This window comes from Nilaparvata lugens, chromosome 5, assembly GCF_014356525.2.
Source record: "Nilaparvata lugens isolate BPH chromosome 5, ASM1435652v1, whole genome shotgun sequence".
Classification (NCBI taxonomy): domain Eukaryota; kingdom Metazoa; phylum Arthropoda; class Insecta; order Hemiptera; family Delphacidae; genus Nilaparvata; species Nilaparvata lugens.
This window is the reverse complement of record NC_052508.1, coordinates 15,243,235-15,268,572: the sequence shown is the minus strand read 5'-3', so window position 1 is coordinate 15,268,572 and position 25,338 is coordinate 15,243,235. Positions and strand designations below refer to the sequence as shown.

General features: G+C 33.3%; 1 protein-coding gene across 2 annotated transcripts; it reads right to left on the bottom strand.

Moving 5' to 3' along the window:
- Positions 1-9,418: 9,418 nt before the first annotated feature.
- On the bottom strand, positions 9,419-24,800 carry LOC111052836 (calpain-C). 2 transcript variants are annotated; one of them, XM_039427729.1, is made up of 12 exons: positions 24,696-24,800; positions 23,561-23,733; positions 20,309-20,403; positions 19,193-19,306; positions 17,989-18,107; positions 16,798-16,843; positions 15,803-15,929; positions 15,103-15,161; positions 13,653-13,800; positions 12,899-13,015; positions 11,722-11,780; positions 9,419-9,670 (listed from the first exon to the last, which is right to left on the bottom strand). In XM_039427729.1, the coding sequence occupies exons 2-12, from the start codon at positions 23,730-23,732 to the stop codon at positions 9,644-9,646; spliced, it is 1,083 nt and encodes a 360-aa protein (XP_039283663.1). In that variant the 5' UTR covers position 23,733; positions 24,696-24,800; the 3' UTR covers positions 9,419-9,643. The 2 variants fall into 2 exon arrangements, with proteins under 2 accessions (XP_039283663.1, XP_039283664.1); XM_039427730.1 differs by lacking the exon at positions 11,722-11,780 and adding an exon at positions 10,596-10,654.
- Positions 24,801-25,338: the final 538 nt, after the last annotated feature.

The window sequence follows — 25,338 nt, the reverse complement described above, 5'->3', positions numbered from 1 at the left end:
CTTCCAACAAATATAAATTAGGATTGAAAAATTGGAATTTGTGGTCAAAAACATTTCTCCAAACTTTTTCTAATAAAGGCTGGTCAAATGTGAGATATGCATATTCATTCAAATACATTGAAAATTTTGGATCTATGCTTGATTATGCTTTGAAGAAGGAACGATTATTGCTTGAATGTGAGAGAACTATGACAGATGAATCTAGAATCTCACATATTGTTGTGGGACTACCAGTTCATATTCAGAATAGATTAGATAAGGAAAATATCGAGACCACAGAAGATCTGATGAATGAGATTCAAAAATATGATTCATTCACAAACTCAAACGGACATAGTCATATAAATAGCCAGAAAAAAGACTCAACCAAGATGGAAGAGATAAGAAAAAAGAAGACATTTTAACAGTTGTGAATTTGATATCTATACAAGAAATAAAAGACGATCAAGAAAAAAACAAAGAAGCAATAATGAATAATAGGAATGTTGAATATAAAGAGGAAATATTCTACAAATGTATGAAAGGAAACAAAAGAATCTTCCTTTCTCAAGAAAAGGGTAAAGAATTGATTGAGAAAATTCATTTTCAACTAGGACATATCGGAACTCACCACACACTATTACACATACGTCCACATTACTACTTTTCCAACATGGATGAAATGGTCAAGCGCTATTGTGATTCGTGTCATATATGTAAGAAGAATAAAACAAGAAGAGGTCGCTCAATAGGATTACTTTCACAATTGGGTCCAGCTAGTGAACCGTATGAGATCATGTCGATAGATACTGTTGGAGGGTTTGGTGGAAACAACTCAACAAAACGATACCTACACATATTGGTCGATCACTTTTCTAGATATGCATTCACTTCAAGCTCTAGCGGTCAAACTACTAGAGAATACATTCGTTTGCTAGATCCTATCTTACAAAACCATTCTGTCAAGATCCTATTAGCTGATCAATATGCGTCTATCAAATCAAAAAAGTTTAGAGATTACCTACTCGAAAAAGGTGTTACAATGGTGTTCACATCGGTAGATTGCCCACAATCAAATGGTCTTAATGAGCGGCTAAACCAGACATTGGTGAATCGTATTAGATGCAAAGTGAATAGTCCAGAAGGAAGAACGCAGACGTGGTTGAAAATAGCGGAAAGTTGCACATCAGAATACAACAAGACAATCCATAGCACTACTAAATTTACACCAAGATATCTGCTATTGGGAGAGGATTTGGAAATAATACCATCACAACTGAGGAAAAAACGAAACTTACAAATAGACAGAGAAGAAGCAATAAAAAATTCCAATTTAAACCACAAACGGAACAAACTGAGATGTGATAAGAACAGAAGAATATATGGTTTCAAGGAAAAAGAACTAGTGTATATAGAAAAAGGGAGTTGAATAGAAATAAATTAGATGAAGTTAGAAGTGGACCGTTCCCCATTATAAGAAGAATATCAAACTCAATGTATGAAGTGGCCTGCGGAATCAATGGGAGTGAACCAATCATCTGTCACTCAAGCAAATTGACACCTTCGAGGAAGTTTCTCGTTCAAGGGGGGGAGATGTAAGAAGCTGGTTGCTCTACATTCACGCTTCTTCTTTCTAATCATATGAACCATATGACTTGTTAATAATTTACTAATGTTGTTTATCAAACTAACAGCAGAGCTGATGAGAGAATCATTGAATGTTCATATTTGTACAGTTTAAGATTTATTGAGATTTATATTATAATTGACATTAAAATCGATTTTCTAAAGTAAATGAAAATCTTTCGTCAATTATTCATTTTAAGTAATATGTGCGAAGTAAGATCATATATGTTCTTTGGGAAAATATACCTTATTTTCAAAAATAATAATTGCAAATGGATAGAACAGATCAAGTACAGTTACTCCCAGGCGTGAAGCTGGATTCACACACTACAGTGACAGTAAAAATATTATTCGCATAAGTTCTAATGGCATTATTCATACTTACACAGCTGGGCTGTGTGGGGATAGTCTAATTAGAACTCGTGAGAATTATATTTTCACTGTTGTGTGCGAATCAAGCTTTAAACGTCCTATTCATTCAATGTAATTACTGTATCAAGTCGCAAGCTAGTTGAAAGAATGAACCAAAAATATCAGTAGGTTACAGAATTAAATTTTACATCTTTTTCAAGTCAAACATCAGGAAATACTACAATAGGACACAAGGCTGTATCCGAATGGGTTGTGAGTCTTCAGTTCGTATTGCGCTTATTCCAGCCTACACAATAAGGCTAGCCTATATTTTTTAACACTCTATATAAGTGATAAAAATTGAGTAGAAACTCAATTCCTTGTGTGACAGTATTTTTTCTACACAAAATGGGAGAGTTGAAAAAATATTCATTTGAATTTTGGTAAATGGTCTTGGGGTATCAATCAATCAAATCATTTATTCAAGTAGTTGCATATAAAAGAAAAGCTTGACAACATTGAATCGTCACAATCAATAATAAACACAGAACGTAACGACAAACTAGTATCTCATTTGAGTGACTCAAAGTCCTTGTATCAAAGACTGAGGTTCAGATACTGTCTTCAGACCAGGCAGGCTAGGCACTCCTACAATGCAGACATTATCAATGGGGCCTCAAATAATTGTCTGGCAGCCTGGAATGTGATCCGAAGTGATTCTGGAGCATCTGCCTCAACAAGTGTCCCACTGTCTTCAGAGGAGCTGAACAACCACTGGATTGACTCTATCCAGCACAAGGGAGAGGATTGCTGTTTCTGCGGTGCGGAGGAATCAGCATCACCAACACAACTGCTGAGAGAATCCAGGCAACCACCGGCGGCTACCATCACTTGGCGCAGTGTCACACCAGAGGTCATCTTGAGGATCTCATCCAGTATGAAGTGCTCTGCTAGCAAACAATTTTCTTATATGTCTAGTAGGTTTGTTAAAAGTATTGTTAAGCTCATGTCGCTCCCCTGACATACTGTATAAATATTTTTCTTAGCTCAATCTGTTTCTCCTAACCAGCTGAACGGTTGCAGAGTCGTTACATAAATGATTTTCGCTACTTTCTAACTTGTTGAGTTTTCATTTTACTTCCCTTGCCCTATTACCATAGGTAAGGAAAGTATTGCTTTCTGAAAAAAAGGTACCCCAATTTCTAAATTTCTATACGTTTTAAGGTCCCCTGAGACCAAAAGAGTGGTTTATGGGTATTGGCATAGCCACCTCTAATACAAGGCCGCGGCCTACGATATTGCAACGTCGCAGTGTAGGCCTAGAATCTAATACATGATTGGTGAAAAAGATCAGCTGGTATTTGTACCAGCTAGCCAAGGGAGGGATTTGTACAAATACTTCAAAGATGATACTCATACATTCACAAGTATGATTAAACCTGGAGCTCGATTCAGGGAGGTGGTGAAGGAGAGCAGTCAAGTGAACGCCAATGATATAAGTGTTTTTTTAGCCGGTACAAACGATCTAGCTTGCAATGAAAGGAAGGAGTTACATTCTGCTCTTAGAAGCAAACTACGCGATCTGCAGAGCCGTCGTTCGGGGAATGTTCTGGTGTTCTCGGTACCTCACAGGCATGACCTCCCAAGCTGGTCGGCAATCAATAAGGAAATCCAAAGAGCAAACAACGAGAACTCTATTATTTGTAAAAAATTTAATAATGTTTCATTTGTTAATATTAACAATATAGGAGGAAGATTCCATACATCAAATGGATTTCACTTGAACTCTTTAGGTAAAAGGTTTGTATGTGATAGAATTCTGCAATTTGTGCATAAGCTAGACAGCAATAAGGAACTGATACCTGACCCAATCCCCTTGAAGAACAATGATACCGATTGTTTTTTAGGACAAAATCTGATGAATTTAGATTGAGTAGACTTGATAGTGATTGCATAAATTCAGATAGTAACGGATATCCTACTAGCACTAAAACTAACAGACGTAAATCAACAGATGTTAATTGTAATAGTTTACTTATAATTGATGAGTCATCTAATTTAGTAGTTGCTCATTGGAACGTTCAAGGCTTGATAAATAAATTGGATGAACTCACAAGTTTCAACTGCAAATTTGACGAAGACATATTATGTGTCTCTGAGCATTGGTTGGATTCAAATGAGCTGGCTGATATTGAAATTAGTGGCTATAAATGCATCAGCGCATATTGCAGGCCTACAGGGCAAAGAGGTGGATCTCTGATCTGTGTAAAGTCATCCTTAATTGCAGTTGAAGTTCCATTTTTGGTTGAATTATCCGTCGATAGGGTTTGTGAGATTTCGGCTGTTTTGATTGAACAATATAATGTTATTTGCATTGAAATATATCGTGTACCTTTGGCGAGTAATTTCGAGGCTTTCACAGAGACGCTTTTCGGCATGCTTGATGTTTTAAATAGCAATAATTTTTCCAATGCTAGCATTATCCTCTGTGGGGATTTTAATGTAAATTTGATGATGGATTCTAACAACAGTATGGTCTTTAAAAATTTGCTGTCAAGTTTCAATCTCAATTTAACAATCAATGAAGTTACTAGACCAGGTGAATCTACTCATTGTGAGGGGACGTGTATTGACAATATTGCCACATCAATTCACTTTGAAAGGATTATCTCAGCAAAGGTTGAGTCGATGATTGTCTCGGATCATTTTGCTTTAGTGCTTAGCTGCCAACTTGATGTGACTGATCATACAGCTTCAGAATCTTCAAGAGGTAATAATAAGTCCAAAAGAATTATCAGACCACTTAATTACTCTAATATTGTTAGATTTGAATCAATAATTGCAAGAACTAATTGGTTAGATGTTTATGCATTCAATAGTATTGAGGATAAATTTGCTCATTTTTTAAATAAATTTCTTTGTATTGCTGATGCAGCTCTTCCCATCAGATGTGTAGAAAGTGGCAGATGTCCTCCAGTAAAACTATTGTGGTACACTGAAGAGATTGAAAATATAAAGGAACAATGCTTACTTATGTACGACCTCTATAAGATTTCCGGTTCTGCCACTCATAAAAGCATGTATAATCAGTTGAAAAGATCTTTTAAAAAGATGGTAAAAAAGTCTAAACTCGATTACAATAACAATCGTATTTTGCGTGCCAAAAATAAACCAAGGAATTGTGGTCAATAGTCAGAGAAAATTTAAATAGGAATGAAGTGGCTAAAGGTGATAAAATATCTAGTCATACATCAGATGGATTCAATGATTTTTTTATTGACAGTGTAGATAAAAATTGCGTTCAATAGCAGATCCTGTCCATGACGTTTTTCATTATCTTGACAATTACAAAAATTCATTGCCAAACTCTTCAAATTCAAAACCATCTTTCTCTTTTAATCTTACGAGTGTTGAGCAGGTTCATAGTGTAATACTTTCCTTAAAGAATAGTGCTTGCCTTGATGTGTATTGCTTGAATTCTCATTTGTTGAAACTGGTTTCTCCTCATATTTGTGAGGTACTAAGCTCTCTGTTTAATGATTGTATTCTTGATGGCGTTTTTCCTAATAGCTTAAAATTTGTCAAAGTAGTTCCTCTTTTCAAGAAAGGTTCTGCAAGTGAGTATAATAATTTTAGACCAATTTCTATCATTCCAGTTATTTCTAAAATCTTTGAGGTTATTTTGTATTGTCAGATTGTTGAGTTCTTTGAAAATAACTCACTGTTCTCCGATAGTCAATTTGGGTTCAGACCTAATAGAAGCACAAATACAGCTATATCTGAATTCATGGAAAACTGTATCTATTCCATTGATGAGAGGTGTAATCTGCTAGGCAGCTTTTATGACATGAGCCGAGCTTTTGATACAATATCTCATCCCATCCTATTACAAAAGCTCAAATTTTATGGTTTCGATGATATGTCAACCAATTTAATTGCCTCTTACTTGAGTGATAGATATCAAACTGTTTTCTACGATGGCTGTTTTTCTAATTATTTAAAAGTATCATCAGGTGTTCCACAGGGTTCCACACTTGGCCCTATCCTCTTCATTATATACGTTAATGATCTTCCTGCAGCAATCAGTTGTAAAAATGTAAAACCTTTTATGTTTGCTGATGATTTAGCTGTTCAAATAAAAAATAATAGTCTTTCTGGTAGCTTGCATACGGTTAATGAGATAATTGAAGATTGGACAGCTTCTAATTCATTGTGTCTTAATAAGGACAAAACTCAACTTTTGGAATTTGGATTTAGATTACAACCTGACAATGCAAAGTTTCTTGGTATAACAGTTCAAAGCAATTTAAAATGGGACATACACATCAAAATATTATGTGGCAAACTATCGAAGGGAATTTTTATATTGAATAGATTGAAGTTCATTGTTGATAAGAGTGTTTTAATTTCAGTGTATTTTGCTTATCTTCATTCTCATTTGTATTATGGTGTTGTTGCCTGGGGTAATGATACGAATGTAAAGAAACTATTTGTGTTACAGAAACGAGCAGTAAGGGTTATTGCTAATGTGAATAGTCGTTTTCATTGTGTGGATTTATTTAGAAAATTCAACATTTTGACAGTACCAGCTATTTACATTCTTGAATGTCTTATGTATGTGAAAATTAATTTAGCAAGTATTTCTGTAAATAGCAACGTTCACAACCATTACACAAGAAATTCTGAATCTCTTAGAGTGAACCAGTGCAATTATGCAAATACATTGAACTGCTTTAAGGAGTTTGGTATAAGAGCTTATAATAAGCTTCCTGCACATTTGAAGGAGCTAGAAGTGGGTAAATTTAAGAGAACCATGAGAAATATTTTAATAGAAAAATGCCCGTATAGAAAAGAGGAGTTTTTAATTTGAGGGTATTTTTGTTTGCTGTTTGTATGCTTGTGTTTAAATTTTTATTTCTATGAATGTAAATACCTTTTATTTACCATGTTAAATTTATTATGACGATGCTATGCATTTGTATATAAATGTTTTTTGCAATAAAGAAATCTTGAATCTTGAATCTTGTTAAAATCTTTTTCACCAATCATGTATTAGATTCTAGGCCTACACTGCGACGTTGCAATATCGTAGGCCGCGGCCTTGTATTAGAGGTGGCTATGGTATTGGTCTGTGTGTGTGTGTGTGTGTGTGTGTGTGTGTGTGTGTGTGTATGAGTGTATGTGCGTATGTGTACACGATATCTCATCTCCCAATTAACGGAATGACTTGAAATTTTGAACTTACGGTCCTTACGATATAAGTATCCGACACGAACAATTTCGATCTGATGCAATTCAAAATGGCGAAAATGTTGTCAAAATCAGGGTTTTTTGCGATTTTCTTGAAAACGGCTCCAACGATTTTGATCAAATTTATACCTAGAATAGTAATTGATGAGCTCTATCAACTGCCACAAGTCCCATATCTGTAAAAATTCCAGGAGCTCCGCCCCATCTATGCAAAGTTTGATTTTAGATTCCCAATTATCAGGCTTCAGATACAACTTAAACAAAAAATTCCAAATGGAAAAGATTGAGCATGAAAATCTCTACAATTAGTGTTCAGTAACATTTCACCTAAAATTGAAAATAAGCTCGAAATTCCAAAAAATGTGATTATTTCAATTGCAAACTGTTGACAACTGTTGTTTCTATTAAATCATTCACTATGAAGAGATAGCAGAGCTCGTGTGTCTATAGCGTTATTGTCCTGTCACCAGCTGGCTCGGATCTTTGAATAGTGGTAGACTTGAGATGCGCGGGAACACTAGCATCAGGTGATCAATTTTCATAACGGCAAGGAAAGTTGTGCGAGTGCGCCACACCAGATTTTTTGCAAAAATAATTATGTACCCTAGCCTATATATACATATCGTGCAAAAACATAAGACTTGCCTTCTTAGCCAATACTGTAAATGGAATTTTGTCATATTTCCTTGATTTTTGGGGAATAGATACTGTACGGTAGCATTCCAGTACATAATATTTTTGAAATGATAATGATCTCAATTGGATGGTTACAAGAACAAAGCTATAGTTGAGTTTGATGTAGAGTACTCAAGTATCTTTATAGGGCTACTACATTTTACACTTGAGAATGACTCTTAAAAGTTGGAACTATAATCTGTAGAAATTAACTTCTGACTTGGGAGAGACATGCGCAGCAGAGAAGGCATACAGAGGTAGGGATACAACGGCTGCGAAGTTGCCGTTCTACCCGGCCAGCATTCCTTCAATTTCTCGTGAGTATTCAAGCGCTCATGTTAAACTTACGGAGTTTCCTGTCTGGAATCCTTCAATCGACTGACTAATAAAAAATTGGCAACTTCGTTTCTACCTATCACTCTAATCATCACTGTAATTGGCTGATCTCCCTCCATTTCTCTGCGCCGCATATTCCTCCAAGTCTAAAGTTAATTTGTACAGAGTATTATAGTAGTTGTGACATCATAAAAAGGACTTGATAACTCATATTGTTCTATTCTTCAAAACAGAGCCATACAAAAAGCAATTTAATCCAAATAATAGAACAGTTTGAGTGGTTGGTTTCAAGTTTTTAATGATTCTGTTGATTTGGTTTATCAAAATCAATTTATTTACAATAAACAGTCACTATTTATATTTTTACAACAATAACGTCCTGTACATCTTTATAAATACCATAATACAAAACAATAATAACAAATGTCACAAATAAGACAACATAGAATCAAATCTTAATCTATATATCTTTTTACAATCCAATAAACTATGTATATGCATTACATAATTGAGTTATGTTAAGATAAATGGAGTGTGTGTGTTTTTTTTTTAATACATTACATCAAATGTAAAATTAAATTTTGTTGTTTAAGAATTTCGGTATAAAATTTTCTTAAATTTGAAGTTTAAAAAACACTTTTGGAGTGGAAATGCACTTACTTTGCTAGTGACGATCGTTTCGACCTGTTGTTGGTCATCATCAGACTATGGGAATTTACTCAGATGTCAAGGTTGACTGATGATGACCAACAACAGGTCGAAACGATCGTCACTACCAAAGTGAGTGCATTTTCACTCCATAAGTGTTTTTTAAACTTCAAATTTAATTTTAACAGTGAAAAAGTATGGATATGCAACAGAGTAAAATTTTCTTGTTCAATAACTTTTTCTAGTGAGTTAGAGGTAATTAAAACCCATATTTTCAGTCATGATACCTCAATAAACTAGTTACAGTATGACTGATATATAATCGAATAGTACACAGATAATGTGAATTTTCACGTTAGGAAACATAGAAAACCATAAATAGCATAACATTATGATATGTAGATCTATAAAACATTACACTCAATAGTTATCACTATTGTCTTTCGCAATACAGTATTAAATAATTATGTGTTATCATTTTACAATAATGGCAATATCAACATTCACATATAAATAATTCATGAAATCACAAAAACATTGCACAATAACCATTGCAGCTGTTACAGTTATTTTATTTATTAATCGGAAATAGATACAATCCAGGTAAAAACAACAGGTTTTCACCCAAAGCTGCTTTAAACCTGAATTTAAAATAAATATTCAAGGGGGAAAGCAGAGACCATTGGTGATATTCATAAGCAAAATGCGGTGTTGTTTGAATCTGAGTTCTGGTACGCTATAACAATTTTTACATCACTCGAAAGAGTTTACACGAACATCAGCACATTAACGATGTTTTGAGCCACTGAAAACAAACAAAATTTTGATTAATTATCAAATAGATTTTAATTAAAATACTCCAGTAATCTTACTTTTAGAGCCAGATCACATAAAGCGTTTTCTCAAGCGTTTGTTCAGACGTTTTTTCAGGCATCAACCCAATCAGCCAATCTAAAGTCCTGCAGACTCTAAAAACGCTTCAAAAAACGCTTGATATGGTCTGGTTTTAAAGAATACTCTAGAAGAATTAATAAGCCAAAATAAAATTCTAATGCTTTTTTCTCAAGCGTTTGTTCAGACGTTTTTCAGGCGCCAATCCAATCAGCCAATCTCAAGTCCTGCAGACTCTAAAAACGCTTCAAAAAACGCTTGATATGGTCTGGTTTTAAAGAATACTCTAGAAGAATTAAAAAGCCTAAATAAAATTCGAATGCTACATTTTTGCTTCTCTGGCTTATTACGAAATCACTACTGGCCGAAGCTTGATTCACTCATCAGTGAACACGTCCGGTACAGTGGAGATATAATTTTCATTATATCTAATGGGACTATTCACACTTGCTGGCCGGGCTGAGTGGGAATAATCCATTAAAGAAGACTATAGTGTTAAGATGCATAATGATAATCGACTGTTCGTTATCATATTTTTGTAACCCTGTGCTCTAGAAGTAGCAAGCTTTGGTAGATTTTTAATGATTGATTAAACAATTCTTATGTTCAAAAATGTTTCAGTAAGTCAATATAACAAAACTTTCGCCTTACTTTTAGTAGGAAGTAGCCACTGACCCCCTAATAAATTCCCTGGCTTATTCATTTCTCAGTTTTCATGGGAAATTTAGAATGTGTGGTAGAAAATGATTAGTTTTTGGGATATCAGAAAAAACTGGACCGTGAATAGAACCATAGGAAATTTAAATAATCTATTGAGATGAATATCAAAAGTTACTTACTTCTGGTAAAGTCAACTTAATGTTTCCATTTTGTAGAGGGTCCTTGGACTCGAAAATATCTGTAAGTAATGAAAAGATAAATTAAAATCATAATCAAATACTGCAGTTTGGAAATAGAAAACTTACTCTAGAGAATTTAACAACTGGAAAATTGTTTTAGCGATGAAGTAAGGGTTGATATTTCAAGATTTGATTATTCACCAATAGAGTGATAGGTGCGAAACGTCACTTTTCAAAAGAATATGAATTTCTGTCTTTTAAAAATACAAGCTTAGGAAAGCAGTTATTTACGGAATTATTATCAAACGTTTGTTCAGACGTTTTTCAGGCGCCAATCTTAAGTCCTGCAGACTCTAAGAACGCTTGAAAAAACGCTTAATAAGGACTGGCCCTAAAGAATACTCTAGAAGAATTAATAAGCCAAAATAAAATTCTAATGCTTTTTTCTCAAGCGTTTGTTCATAAGTTTTTCAGGCACCAATCCAAAGTCCTGCAGACTCTAAAAACGCTTGAAAACCCCTTAATATGGTCTCTAGGATACTTAATATGGTCCCTAAAGAATACTCTAGACTCTAGAAGAATTAAAAAGCCTAAATAAAATTCGAATGCTACATTTTTGCTTCTCTGGCTTATTAAGAAATCACTACTGGCCGAAGCTTTGATTCACTCATCAGTGAACACGTCCGGTACAGTGGAGATATAATTTTCATTATATCTAATGGGACTATTCACACTTGCTGGCCGGGCTGAGTGGGAATAATCCATTAAAGAAGACTATAGTGTTAAGATGCATAATGATAATCGACTGTTCGTTATCATATTTTTGTAACCCTGTGCTCTAGAAGTAGCAAGCTTTGGTAGATTTTTAATGATTGATTAAACAATTCTTATGTTCAAAAATGTTTCAGTAAGTCAATATAACAAAACTTTCGCCTTACTTTTAGTAGGAAGTAGCCACTGACCCCCTAATAAATTCCCTGGCTTATTCATTTCTCAGTTTTCATGGGAAATTTAGAATGTGTGGTAGAAAATGATTAGTTTTTGGGATATCAGAAAAAACTGGACCGTGAATAGAACCATAGGAAATTTAAATAATCTATTGAGATGAATATCAAAAGTTACTTACTTCTGGTAAAGTCAACTTAATGTTTCCATTTTGTAGAGGGTCCTTGGACTCGAAAATATCTGTAAGTAATGAAAAGATAAATTAAAATCATAATCAAATACTGCAGTTTGGAAATAGAAAACTTACTCTAGAGAATTTAACAACTGGAAAATTGTTTTTAGCGATGAAGTAAGGGTTGATATTTCAAGATTTGATTGTTCACCAATAGAGTGATAGGTGCGAAACGTCACTTTTCAAAAGAATATGAATTTCTGTCTTTTAAAAATACAAGCTTAGGAAAGCAGTTATTTACGGAATTATTATCAAATTACTGTTCTTGAATTTATTCAACAAGAGAGGTACGTACGATCAGTGGTTTTTATCATGCTAATCACGAAGAAAAATAAAAGGCTAATGGAGAAAATTTATAGAAAAAACTTTTATTACAAAGTCATTAAATATAATTTATTATCAATATATGAACTCTGATTGTGCATAAAAAACGCAAAATGGGAACTTTTATGACATTTGACAAAACGCTTTCAATCATTATGATTCTATTTTCTTTACAAGAAAATAATATAAATTTAGAAAAATCAAATGTTTTAAGTTTTCTAGTAAATAATGGAATAGCTCGGAATAGCTCCGATCAGGAGATAGTGCTGAAGGATCAGCTTTTAGCAAAGTAGCTCTCAAAATTCGACTGAAATTAGCTCTCAAACACTGTTGAACAATTTATTTTAACTGCTGAGAGTAGGCCTACAGGTATTGTCTACTGTAGAAATAGATTATACATCATAGATAGATATGTTTGATAATACAGTTCTTGGAAAAAATGGTGGAAAGGTTGTTGAACAAAATGTTATACATATTTGAAAAATCTAGTGTAAAGACAGTTAGTATCGGTACATTATAAAATGAATAGTTGACTAAATTATGGATAGTTGACTGAATAGTCGGCTAAATAGTTGAGTGAATTATAATAGTTGAATAGTTAACTAAATAGTTGAATAGTTGACTTGAGTTGAATAGTTAGCAGTTGAATTGAATTGAATAATCGGCTTTATTAAGGGCGGAGTGAGGGCTCTAGGTTGAATAAATAAGTTGACTAAAATAGTTGAATAGCTGTCTAAATGTATGTCTTACAAAAATGGAACATTGTGAAATGAATAGTTAAATAGTTGAATAGTTGACTCACTGAAAGCAACAGTCAGGTGAAGAATTGTGGAAACAAAATCGCCGAACCGAAACGTTCCATCTTTCCTCATGTAACGCAAAATTATCACAGACATCACATCTGTACTCAACTGGAACCCTGCAATTGCAAATTGAATTAGTAGGTAATACAGTAATAAATACTAATTGTGAAAAAGTTGTAGTTGAACGAAATATTGCAAATCGAATAAGATTGATGATAATATAGAACTAGTTGTGAAAAAGTTGTACAGTTGAAAGAAAACTATTTCAAATATTAATATAATAATTAGTATAGTATAATAACTTATACCTTAATACAAATCCTTATCTTATATTCTTATAAGATGATTGCCTGTCTGACTAAACCATTGTGAGCTTGATTATTTACTCTGAAATCCAAAACTACGACTCAATCATTAATGTCATAAAGAATAATTTCAATTTTGTTTTAATTTCACTTCTTCTTTGCAAGTTACAAGAGGCAATGAGTTCAAAAGATATGGAATTCTGCAATCTGGAGCTCTTTTGCCATAGCTAGTTATTGTTAAATCTTCGAGGTCTATAAATTCGATGTCTCAATCCATTACATTAATTTATCTTAATTGGTTTTGGAATAATTTCGTGTCAAATCTGTATAATTAATAGGATAGGGCCTCCATTGACATAGTTCCCAGTACCGTAACTGATGATCGATACCATTGAAGAGAGTTCTTATTAGTTATTCTTTTATTAGGTAGTATAATTTTTTGTCTTACCAACTTCCAGTAGTGCATCTTTCAACCTTTCAGCTTTCAATATTCCGGCTCGCTCCCGCGTATGATTTTTGAAGGCTGTCTGCCAATACTTGAGACTGCACATCAGATCTTTGAAATCGCCCAGTTTCAACCTTCCGCTGCCCGTTGTCTAATACTCAGAGTCAACGATTGTATCAACATTGTGAGAGGATTTTATAAAAACATTCAGGTTTTCATCAGGTGGAAATTAATTGGAAATTGAATTTGTTATTTGCAATTACAATGTTAATGAAAAATAACTATTATTGAACGAAAATCTAAAGTTAAATGTTGTGAATCACCCTGGAGACTTCTGCTACTGCAAATTTTGACAACAGGGTGATAAGCTATTATAGAAATCACTAGTACTATCACTATACTTTTCTACATAAACACAACTAGGTTCAATACCTCATGCTATAGTTGTGTTATATGTAGTTGTAAGTAAAAAAAAAAAAAAATAGAGAAGCCTACTAGTAATTTCTATAATAGTTAAACAATTCCAGTAGTCATATTTAAATACCTTATAATTTTTAGCTATAATTCATTAGGTTATTATCAGTTCGATAAATACCGTACGTCAGCTCATCAGTAAATAATTTATATTCTATACGTCAGTTTTTGGTACCAGCCGCTAATAAAATAATTTGTAATAATGAAGTACAAAGCAGTCAACTGCTTATTAAGCTAAATTTCTAAACAAAATACAATCGATGTTCCAGAGAAAATAAGAGTAGGCCTAAAGTAGAGTTAAAAACTCCAAAACCCAAAGAAAATTTGATTGGTGATCTTCAGTTCCTTCAACTAGCTCTCAAATGAAATTTAATAGATTTTAAATGAATAATTATAATAATATTTTTACTATTGTATGTTTAGATACCTTTGAGTCACTATTGAATCTCACTATAATTTAAATTTAGATTTAAGTACGGTATTAAGTTATATGGAAGTTGGGAAGTATGTATTGTATAGTATATACTGAAACTAATTTATTATTAGAATAGAAAATAAAATACATTTCCTTGAGAAGACATAGCGGTAAATATAAATTTATTAATTACACACTGACGACTTGAATGAACTTATGACCCAAGTGATAGAAATAGTAGAAAGGACTGCAGTTTGATAGAATAGAAGTAGTTCAATAAAATTGAGCAAATTATTAGTAGGTACATGACTAGAATAAATGAGAGTATATCACACGTTAGCTAGCCAAAATATTAAAACTATTAGTGCAGTCCAATGTCGATAAAATGCCTTCTATTTTAGAATACCTGTATCTTAACTATCTTGGTTATTAATTAAATTCTTGGTTATTAATGACAAAACAATGTAAAAGTTGAAGCGGTATTATTTTTTGTATATTTGACGGAATTGTTATCATAATAGATTATTTCAAGCATAAATTTTCTAAATAATTCGAAAAGGATACATCCAGAGTTAAGACGACTTGTCTGCAAACCTCCATACAAGCGCAGCTTTTGATGTAATCTGTAAGAGAAAATAAATTATCAATTAAAAAATACCAACAGCGATAATCATTATATTGATCAATTAGTAAATGTATTCAATTCAAAAATTGTTAAAGAGGAAAAGTAAGAAACACGATTAAGTTATATACGTGGTACATAATTTCAAAGTCATCAATCTCTGCTACCCTCACTCTAGCAGACAGAGCAAGTTGTTTTTATTTGTTCTAATTGTTTTTATTCAATAGTAAAAGACAGTAAAATTCCAATTATCCAATTGGGAAATTTGTTAGTTAAGCCAGGGAAACAAATGCAATGGAGTAGATCAGAGGAGAGGCAAAATGTACGTCTGAGCGAGATTATTTCACATATTAATGATGCCTCTAAATTGGGTACCGAATTCAATTAAATTTTCTTCAGTATTGCAATAAAAACTATTCTTGTTGAATAATGAGTGAATCATTTTGAGAGGTCACATTTTTCAATAGTACAATAGAACGAAGTACCTACCTAAAAACGTTTTTGTACAAATTCATACATATACAATCACATAATATTAGCAATAATTAATATTGACTAATTATCATGTTCTAGTAATTTATATGAGATTCATGAAAAAAATGATAATTGAAATAATGTGAAATAGGATCAACGAATACCTACCATTTGGTAAACATGCTTCAAGGAGTTCTTGCAATTCGAACGCATTCACCGTCCTATGTTCATCAGCCAATTGTAAGAATACTGCTTCGTATTGACTAAAGCTTTTACCGTCCAATGTTGCAGGAGCCTAGAAATGATTGAAAACAATTTATTTGCCAGGTAGTATTTTATGGAAAATCACGTTGATGATATGCGAAATTATCAGATTTCATTAAATGTACAGATCTCAGTTAGAGATTATAATGGAATATATACTTTGAATATCCAATCTAATGTATGTAAAATAGACTCTATAATGAGATGCTACACGATAGCTTAAGGAAAATTATCCAAGTATGTAAAGAACTTTTTTCCATATTGTACATGTTTAATAAATACCTCTGACATGGATTACATGACAGAGAAAAAATAAATGAGTTCAATTTGTTTCCTATCAAGACAATATACAAATCTTAGTAATACCGGTATGTCTATCATACCAGTTTTCAAAATCCAATGATATAAGATGATTGTTAATGTTATCATAAAATAAATATTGTTGCACAGGCAAGTGGAATGTGATGGTACACTAAAATGCACACTGTAAAAGACAGACGTATGCAGACAGACAAGGAAAATACAAAAGTCTGCATGTAGACGTGAGTAGACATATGGCGACAGACTGAGAGTACGTCTGTGTGTGTTGCAACATTCGAACACCTAGGTCGAATTTTTTCTGTCTCAATTTGTCTGTTGCTGTGTGCGTTTGCCTTAATATTCTTATCAATTCTCATTGTTGAAACATTCTAAATTTAATATTCTTTTCGAATTTTATTATTGAATCATTCTGAATTTAATATTCTTACCGTATCAATTTTTATTATCGAAACATTCTGAGTTTAGATGGGATAAAACTCAATTCAATTCAATTCTACATTATTAATTCAATCTCCATTTTCAGCAATAATAATATTCAAAGTGTCTTAGTAGTGAATTATGGAAATAAGGAATCTTACCTTTATGACAGCTGACTTCACTAATGAAGGATGTGTGTCCAATAATCTGAAAAACAATGTACAAAGATTAAAAAAAAAAAAATTTATAGAACAATAATGAACAAATAAATCGTTATCATGGTACCTGTAATAATAATTTGATAATCCATAGTTAGCAAATAATCAGTACAGCAAATGCTGTGCAAAATAATTAAACACCGCTTTATAGAAACTTAATAATGCTCGGTTGCTCAAAATGTTAAAAAATATAAACATATTAAGTGCTGATTATAAACGTGATATCCGCTTCTCTCATTGGTTCTCGTGGCATTTAACCGCTATTTACAAGGTTATAATGCACTTTTGTGGAATTGTGAGTTAGGCTCAACTCACTTACGCGACTCAGGTCAAGAAGGGACTCGACTCTAGTCGAGAGCATGTGTTTTCAAATGGGTGACGTCGCGGAGACTAGAATTGTCTGAGTGTCACCATTTGGAAACACTAGAGTCGAGTCTCTTCTCGACCTGAGTCGCGTAAGTGTGAGTTGAGCCTTTGTATACTACTCGAATCTAAGTAATCCGAATGAAATATTAGGAAGCCAGCTGTATATGAGAATTGAAAAATAAAATATATAGATACAATGTGAAACAATTATAGGTATGTAGAAAGATCTTATCACAACCCTAAAGCATTTTTTTACATATATATAAAGGCAGAGGATAATCCACAATACAATATTTCATTCGAACATTCTTACATTCACATTCTAATTCAAATTAAAAACAAAATAGAATTTCAATTTTTCATGAGTGATTAGTGAAATAAACATCAGTATTCTGCCCATTTTCATTATAATTTTATCATTATTAAACGAAAATCCAAAGTAAAATGCTGTAAACTACCCCAAAGACTTCTACTACTGAAAATATTAACAACAGAGTTAACAGCTAGATGGAAATTCGATAAGAGCTACTATCCAAAAATTATTTGCCATCCCGGGGGAATCGAATCCGGTACCTCCTAATTGCTAGTCAAGTATGCTCACGCTTTCACCAAACTAACAATACATTCTATTTATTTGCACATTGATAGTATACAATTCATATGGATGATTGGGGAAATTAGGTAAAACAGATTCAGCTCAAAGCTGATTCTAAAATTTACGTCAATCATTTGATAATGTTTACTCTGAAATGTGATTAAGTTACTTACTTCAACTTGAGTGGTTTACTAGAATAAACTCGTAACGTAAAGCTTGACTCCTGTCCAGGTTCAAACGTGGTAGGCATTACCAAGTATCCACCCTGTTCCAGTTGACATCTATGGCTAACCTGGAAAACAATGAACAACATTCAAAAATTCAATTTATTAACTATAAACAATACAAATTGCACAATAGGGCAGAGTATTCCAAAAGATTTTTTTTAAAGTCAGGATGAAGCTCGCTCGGCTCTCGATGGACCTGATAGAAACAGGAAGTGCATTCCATGCACGACAGGCACTGACTAAGAAGGATTTTGTGAAAATAGTAGTTCGATGATTGGGTATCCTTAAAGTACTTTCTCCTGTTCTAGTATGTGAAGCATCTATCCTCCTACCTTCAGAGACAAATTTGAAATCATCTTTAAAATAGTTCGGATTACCGTATTTCAAGATATCTCTAACAAGCTTGACTATTCGAAAAAGCCTTTGATTGGGAAGCTTCAATGTTGAACTAGCAATGTGGGCTGGGGTGATATGATCATGGCGTTGGAGAGAGTAGACGAAACGTAGACAATAATTTTGGCAACGCTGTAGTTTATCATTCAGAGTGACTTGCATATCGTTAAGAACAGAATTACAATACATTAAATGTGGGAAGATGAGAGATTGAACCAATAATAATTTAATGTTTCTAGGGAGAATATCGTGCATTTTCTTCAATGCATGCATGGCTGAGAATACCTTTTTACAAGTTTTGTTCACTTGTTCTGACCAGTCATTATTATTCATAATAATGCCTAAATTTTTAACTGAGCTACAGTAAGGAATGTCATTACCATCTACACTAATTTTGTGAATCGATTCAAGGTCAATATTGTTTATAAGACGAGAATATCCAATTATAATGGGTTGTGTTTTGATGGGATTAAGCTTAAGGCCATTTTTCCTTGTCCATTTGGAGAGAGATAAACAAACGAATCAAGCAGAGAATTTGAAATAAATTTCAGGAAATCCAGGTTTCCAGAATTCAAAACTTAGGGAGAGACGAGGAGTGAAGTACACAATTCAATTATTCTTCAAGAAAATATTTAATTTACACTATCACAACATCAAATTGTATAATAGTGTTAACACTACTGTTGAAAATAATATTATTATTCTTATAATATATTTTTCATATTTTCTTATTAAAAGTAAATACAAAAGCACTCACTTGTCTACTATTAGTGTACTGAGAATTGACGAGTGATTTGTTTTTCTTGAAGAATGCCCTTCCTATGGTATCGGAGTTGTTTTTTGGTAATGAGTAGGCTGTGAATCCAATAACCTGAAAATAAAGGAAAAGATTGTCAAAACTTATGGAAATTTGTCAGATGTAAGTTAGTTTGAGTAAAGCTATATAGCCAGCAAACCTTACGGTACCAGTGTACAAGTAAACGTCTATCATTGTGTATTGATAAAATCATTGATTAATATGCAAATTAAAATGTATCAACTGTATTAAGGAACCGCACTCAATGTGTATTGAGGAATCCTCAAGAGAGAGTTTTTTAATAAGTTTGCCGTAATAGTAGTTGGTAGACGTTGCGTATAGGTAAATTTAATATAATTACACATTATGAAAAATATAATTATGCACTATGTAGGCTACACATTGAATATAATAAATTAATCTTACCAAAAAAGGTAATTCCAAACTGAGTCGATGTTGTTTTCCATGGAGAAAAACTTCATATTAACTCAATGATTTTAAAATGAAAAAATGTAAAGAAATATTGTATTATTTACTGAGAAATACAAGTTCTATTTTTAATAGAGTTAACAGATCAGTTTGAGATATGGTTATTAATTAAGTTCTAGTTGATAGTATGATGTGCTTTTATAAGTTATCGTATTCAAATATACATGAAAATTAAAAATCAAAGTACCGTACCCTTTTAACATTCATTTGTACTAAAAAGTCAATCTATATTTATAAATTCTTTAATCAACTACAATTTGTGATCTGTTTTCAAGATTTGCTATCTTTATTCTTCATTTCAACAAAAAATAAGTTATCACATTTAATCAACGATACATATAAAAATGATTAGGATAGAAATAAGGTTAACCTTCAGCTATTTCTCTTCCGAATTTGATAAAGTTTATTGATTATACATTTCGATGATTCCTTGATGCAGTCTGATTAATCTGCTGTGATATTATGTGAACTCTTTGTTTTGAGTAACACAATTCATTTCAGTGAATAGAATACAGTAATCAAATCGAGATATAAATTATTACTTTTATAAAATACCATTAACTACCTTAATAGAAAGGCATAACATACCTTTGGCTCCATTATGCTGTGTTGATTTAATGATATGATGACTTCTTCTAGCTCACTAAGTATGAGATGCAGTTGTGGATTGATGTGAAACGTATCTGAAAAAAATAAAAATAAAATTAAAACAGTTTATACTAATAAAGCATGAGTAATATCCTGATGGTATCATTACATTATTTATACCTTTTCAAAAATGGTTCAATGGCATATTTTTTCACAGCCTCATTATATGAGGGGGTCGTATTAGCAGGTCAAGATGGTGTGATGATCTACACATTGTCATATCGTAGCAGAGTGATGCATTTGCCTGTGCCTGACATCAGATGTAGGGTGTGTCACAAATCACCAGAGACCCTGATGCACATTGGCAGCTTGTTCTGTGCATGCAACTGCAGGCTACATTCACAGGCATAATGCTGCATTGCGAGTGTTCTATTACCATATAAGGCACTCATACGGTATTATAGACAAAACACCAGTGCTGCCCCAGGAGATATAGAACCCATTGTGGAGAATGATAAATTCCGATTATACTGGAATCATTCATTCTCTACCACTATAGTGAGGTCCACGTTATAATGACAGTATTTGATTAACTTTGGTTTTGCTATCCTTGTCTATCATTCGACAAAGCCGGTGGTACTATCCTTTTCTAGGTCCACAACGATGCCAATTATTTTTTTGACAGTGTAGAAATATAATTAATTAATGAAGAGAATCGGTATTGCTATTCTTCTATCTTTATCCACTGCCATTATAACGTGGACCTCACTACAGGCTTTTAACGGGAATCTGCAACTTGCGCCCAGCGGTCAGAATGTGTTTGGGCACTCACAGATTGAACGTAACGAAGTGAACGTCCGTGACGTCATCACGAGTCATGCCATTTCGCTCTCACTAGTAGCTGATATTAAGTTCCCCGACTGAAGGAGCGAAATTCAAATTCACTACAGTATCCTAAGGAAGCTTCAAGCAAAACACTAGATATATTTTTTTAATACTTAAAACCTTCAAATACTAATAACTTTGAACCTCTGTCACTTAGCGTAGCAAACATATCAACACTCATGTTCATTTTCTCACTCATGGTGACAGCCTGAAAGAATCAATATGTGCTAATTATCGAAAAGTTGATGGGGTGGTGTGGTTTTGACAAACCGGGGGTCAACCTTCTCAACATACTGTCAGAGCTGGAAATTCGATGTATTCATGATTTCAAAATTCGTCACAAGTCGAGATAAATCAATGGAACACTTTTGGAGTCGAATAGGAAGGAATGGTCGTTATAAAGCAGATGGTTGTCGGAAAGTTTATATACCGTTATCACTTCCAGAGAGAGTGACAGACAAAATAATGTGACTGGCAGTGATGACGTCACGACGTAAACAGTGTACGTGTGTATCGGAGCCATGTATCACTCCCATTTGACCGCTGGGCGCAAGTTGTGTATGTCCCTTTTAACAGCAACAAAGCCTCATATCATCCTCCAGGATTTGATTGCAAAGGCAATATTTGTCATTGAATTCTCAGCACCAGCTGAATGCAATATTGCTGCCATGGAGGAGGACAAACGAACCAAGTATCAGGAGCTTTTTGTGGAACTGCGGAACTGAACCCAGGCTACTCAGTTAGAATAGAATAGAATAGAATTGTTTATTGATCAACAAATATAACATAATATATATGGATCGTGTCAAGTTAAAAACTACAAATAAAAAATAAATAGGCTATAATAGGTACAGTCATGCCATGAGAAAATGTCTTAAATTAGTCGCGACAATAAGTTATTCCGTACAAGCAGGCAAAACAAGGTGAGTAGTTCATTCTCATTTTGAAGTTAACATGTGTAAATTTAACATTGCAATATTTGACTATCGAGATATTCCTCTATTGTATAGAATGCGTTACGTCTCAGCAGTTCTTTTACTATTCTCTTGAATGTGCTGCTTGGAAGACTTCTAAATGTTAAGGGAAGTTTATTGAAAAGAATAACCTGCTGGTATTTATGGCTTTTATAGGTCTTGTGCAGCTAAATTGATAGTGCTCATGATTGTTGTCCTTGGAGGGGTTCTTTCATCGCTGCTTTCAAATTTGAAAACAATGCCTGCTTGTGAAAAGAGTGCCAACTCACTGGCAGGCCAAATACAGAAAACAGTGATGTTGGGCTCACTCCGTCTGCTCAGAGCAAACGATTTGTGGATCACGAACATGGCATGATTGCTCACCTCACGGATGTGAGGAGTAATTGTGTCAGAAATCGCTTGTCAAACCTCCTGGGGAATCGAAACCCAGGTTGGGATGGCCAAGCAACTCCTAAATGGGAAATCCAACTAAATATTTATTCAAAGAGTTTAGAGTGTTAACAGTCCGTCAATTATATATTAAAAACCTCATAATTTTCATTAGAAATAATAAAGATATTTTTCTATTCCGTGAATCAAACCTCAATTTACGACCTTCCAGAAACAGGTTTGAAAATATAAGAATGGATCTTAATGTTTCGCCGGAGACAATATTTTTACCTAGCTAATAAATTGATCAATAAAATTCCAGATTACCTTACTGAACATATTAATGGAAATTCTGTTACATTGCTTAAAAGAAGAACTATTGAATGGATAATTACCAGTAAAATCGAGGACATACTTTTTGAGTGACTCTTATCTTTGTTTCAATAGTATGTTAGCCATCTCTCTTTCTTTCTCTTTTCTTTCTTTCACCCTTATTCATAATATTCTTTTATTATTATATTATATAGTTTCTTATTTCATCTTTTTGTAAGCTCTTAATGACTCGTATTGAATCGTATTAGCAACTCTCACCTGCGCACAAGATTTTCCTTGCAGGTGATTGGTTTCTTATATTTTTGCTGAACGTTTTGTTTTTTGTATATTTTTTTGCTTTGAAGAATCAATAAAAATTTTTTGAATTGGATTGAAATAATAATAAGAAATCGATACTGTAAATCTCGAAAACTAAGGTCGATATAAGAAAATTTGATTAAACATTTTTTGTTGCAAATTCCAAGTAGAATGTATATATGGTAGAATCTATACGGTATTGAATGCAAATTTGTTGCAAATTTCAAGTAGAATCTTTATGGTAGACTATTGTATTGAATCTATAATATAGAAGATATAGTAGAATCTATATTGAACATTTTTTGTTGCAAATTTCAAGTAGAATCTATTCAGTCTTCAGCTGTAACACCTTTCGTGGGTCACTCTGTATTTTTGTGAAAGTGTGTTCACTTGCCAGGATTGTTTCTGCAGCCTCCGGCCGACACTCCCTTCTGCCAGGTGCCCTGGAAGAGACGCATCTGCCAGGTCTGCTTGTGGTGCAGTGATGGCTCGTCACGTGACGTGTCCGAGTCCAGGTGCACCGCCTCCAAATGTGTGAACGTTTTTACAAAGTCCGAGTACGACATCCTGCACAATTACAAATCAAATATTACAATGAAATATGTTTTTTCCAATTTAAACAAGACTAAAATAGATTAGACTAGACTAGACAAGACTAATATTACAATGAAATATGTTTTTTCCAATTTAAACAAGACTAAAATAGACTAGACTAGACTAGACAAGACTAATATTACAATGAAATATGTTTTTTCCAATTTAAACAAGACTAAAATAGACTAGACTAGACTAGACTAGACTAGAAAAGACTAATATTACAATGAAATATGTTTTTTCCAATTTAAACTAGACTAAAATAGACTAGAGACTAGAAAATACTAATACTTCAATGAAATATGTTTTTTTCCAATTTAAACAAGACTAAAATAGACAAGACTAGACTAGAAAAGACTAATATTACAATGAAATATGTTTTTTCAATTTAAACAAGACTAAACTAGACTAGACTAGACTAGACTAGACTAGACTAGAAAAGACTAATATTACAATGAAATATGTTTTTTCCAATTAAAACAGATGTTTGATTTTTTCTCATAGTCTGTCTGTTGATGTGTGCGTTTTCTTCAGTGTCAGAAAATGATTCAATTTTGTCTAAATTGAATATTTTTTTCAATTATTAAAAAATATTTTAGTTGAAGATTCGTTTTGTTGAGGTTGAGACACTTTGGCCCCGATGAGCAGAAGCCTGTTATATCTTAATCATGATTAACTACCACGAAAACCAATCATGAACGGCTTTTTTGAACAGAAGGCTCCTCTGATTGGTTCTCAGTGATACTCAATCACGATTAAAATTCAACAGGCTTTTGTGCAACCGAGCCTTTGTTTGAAAGTGAAAAGACTTGAAACAATTTTCAATAACTTGAAAAAATTAATTATAAAGTGCTTGGCCATGAAAAACAAAATGTGAATTGAAGAGTACGTGATGTAGTGACAATTGTGAGGAACTAGTTTGGGTTGTTACTGACCAAAACTCGCCGTCAGCGCAATGCCTGGCATTGAGGCGCTCTTCTCGTGCGGAGGCACCTCGTCCCACTCGGTCGAGTCACGTGACCACGCCCCCACATATTCTCACCCACTACCCCCAACGGATTCCGAAGTCGCACCAGCTGTATTGGCTCTCCATTGAATGTCTCCACCTGAAACAACAAATTTCAAAATTGACGATTCAAAATATTATGCTATATAGTGAAATTCAATTCAAGCATAAATTGGCATTCTATGACATCACAAAACAGTTCAGTTTAGTCAGCAATCGGCTTGAAATTTGGTACACAAACGACCTATATCATGGGATATCTTCTTATTATGAAGAATTTTGTACTGGAAAAATACCTCAGAAACTCAGCATAATTATTGCATACGGAATTTTAGTATATGGAAACAGCTGCCACATTAATAAGGTCCTACTGTTGCAGAAAAAGGCTATCAAAATATTGACAGGTGCAGGCTATCTAGATCACTGTCGACCTCTTCTCAAAAAAAACAAAAATATCAACTGTCATAAATCTCTACATATTTCATGTAATCATGCTTACTAGAAAGAATCTCCATAACTTGAAGAAAAGATCCATAGTCATGCTTATGATACTAGGGAAAAAAACCACATTG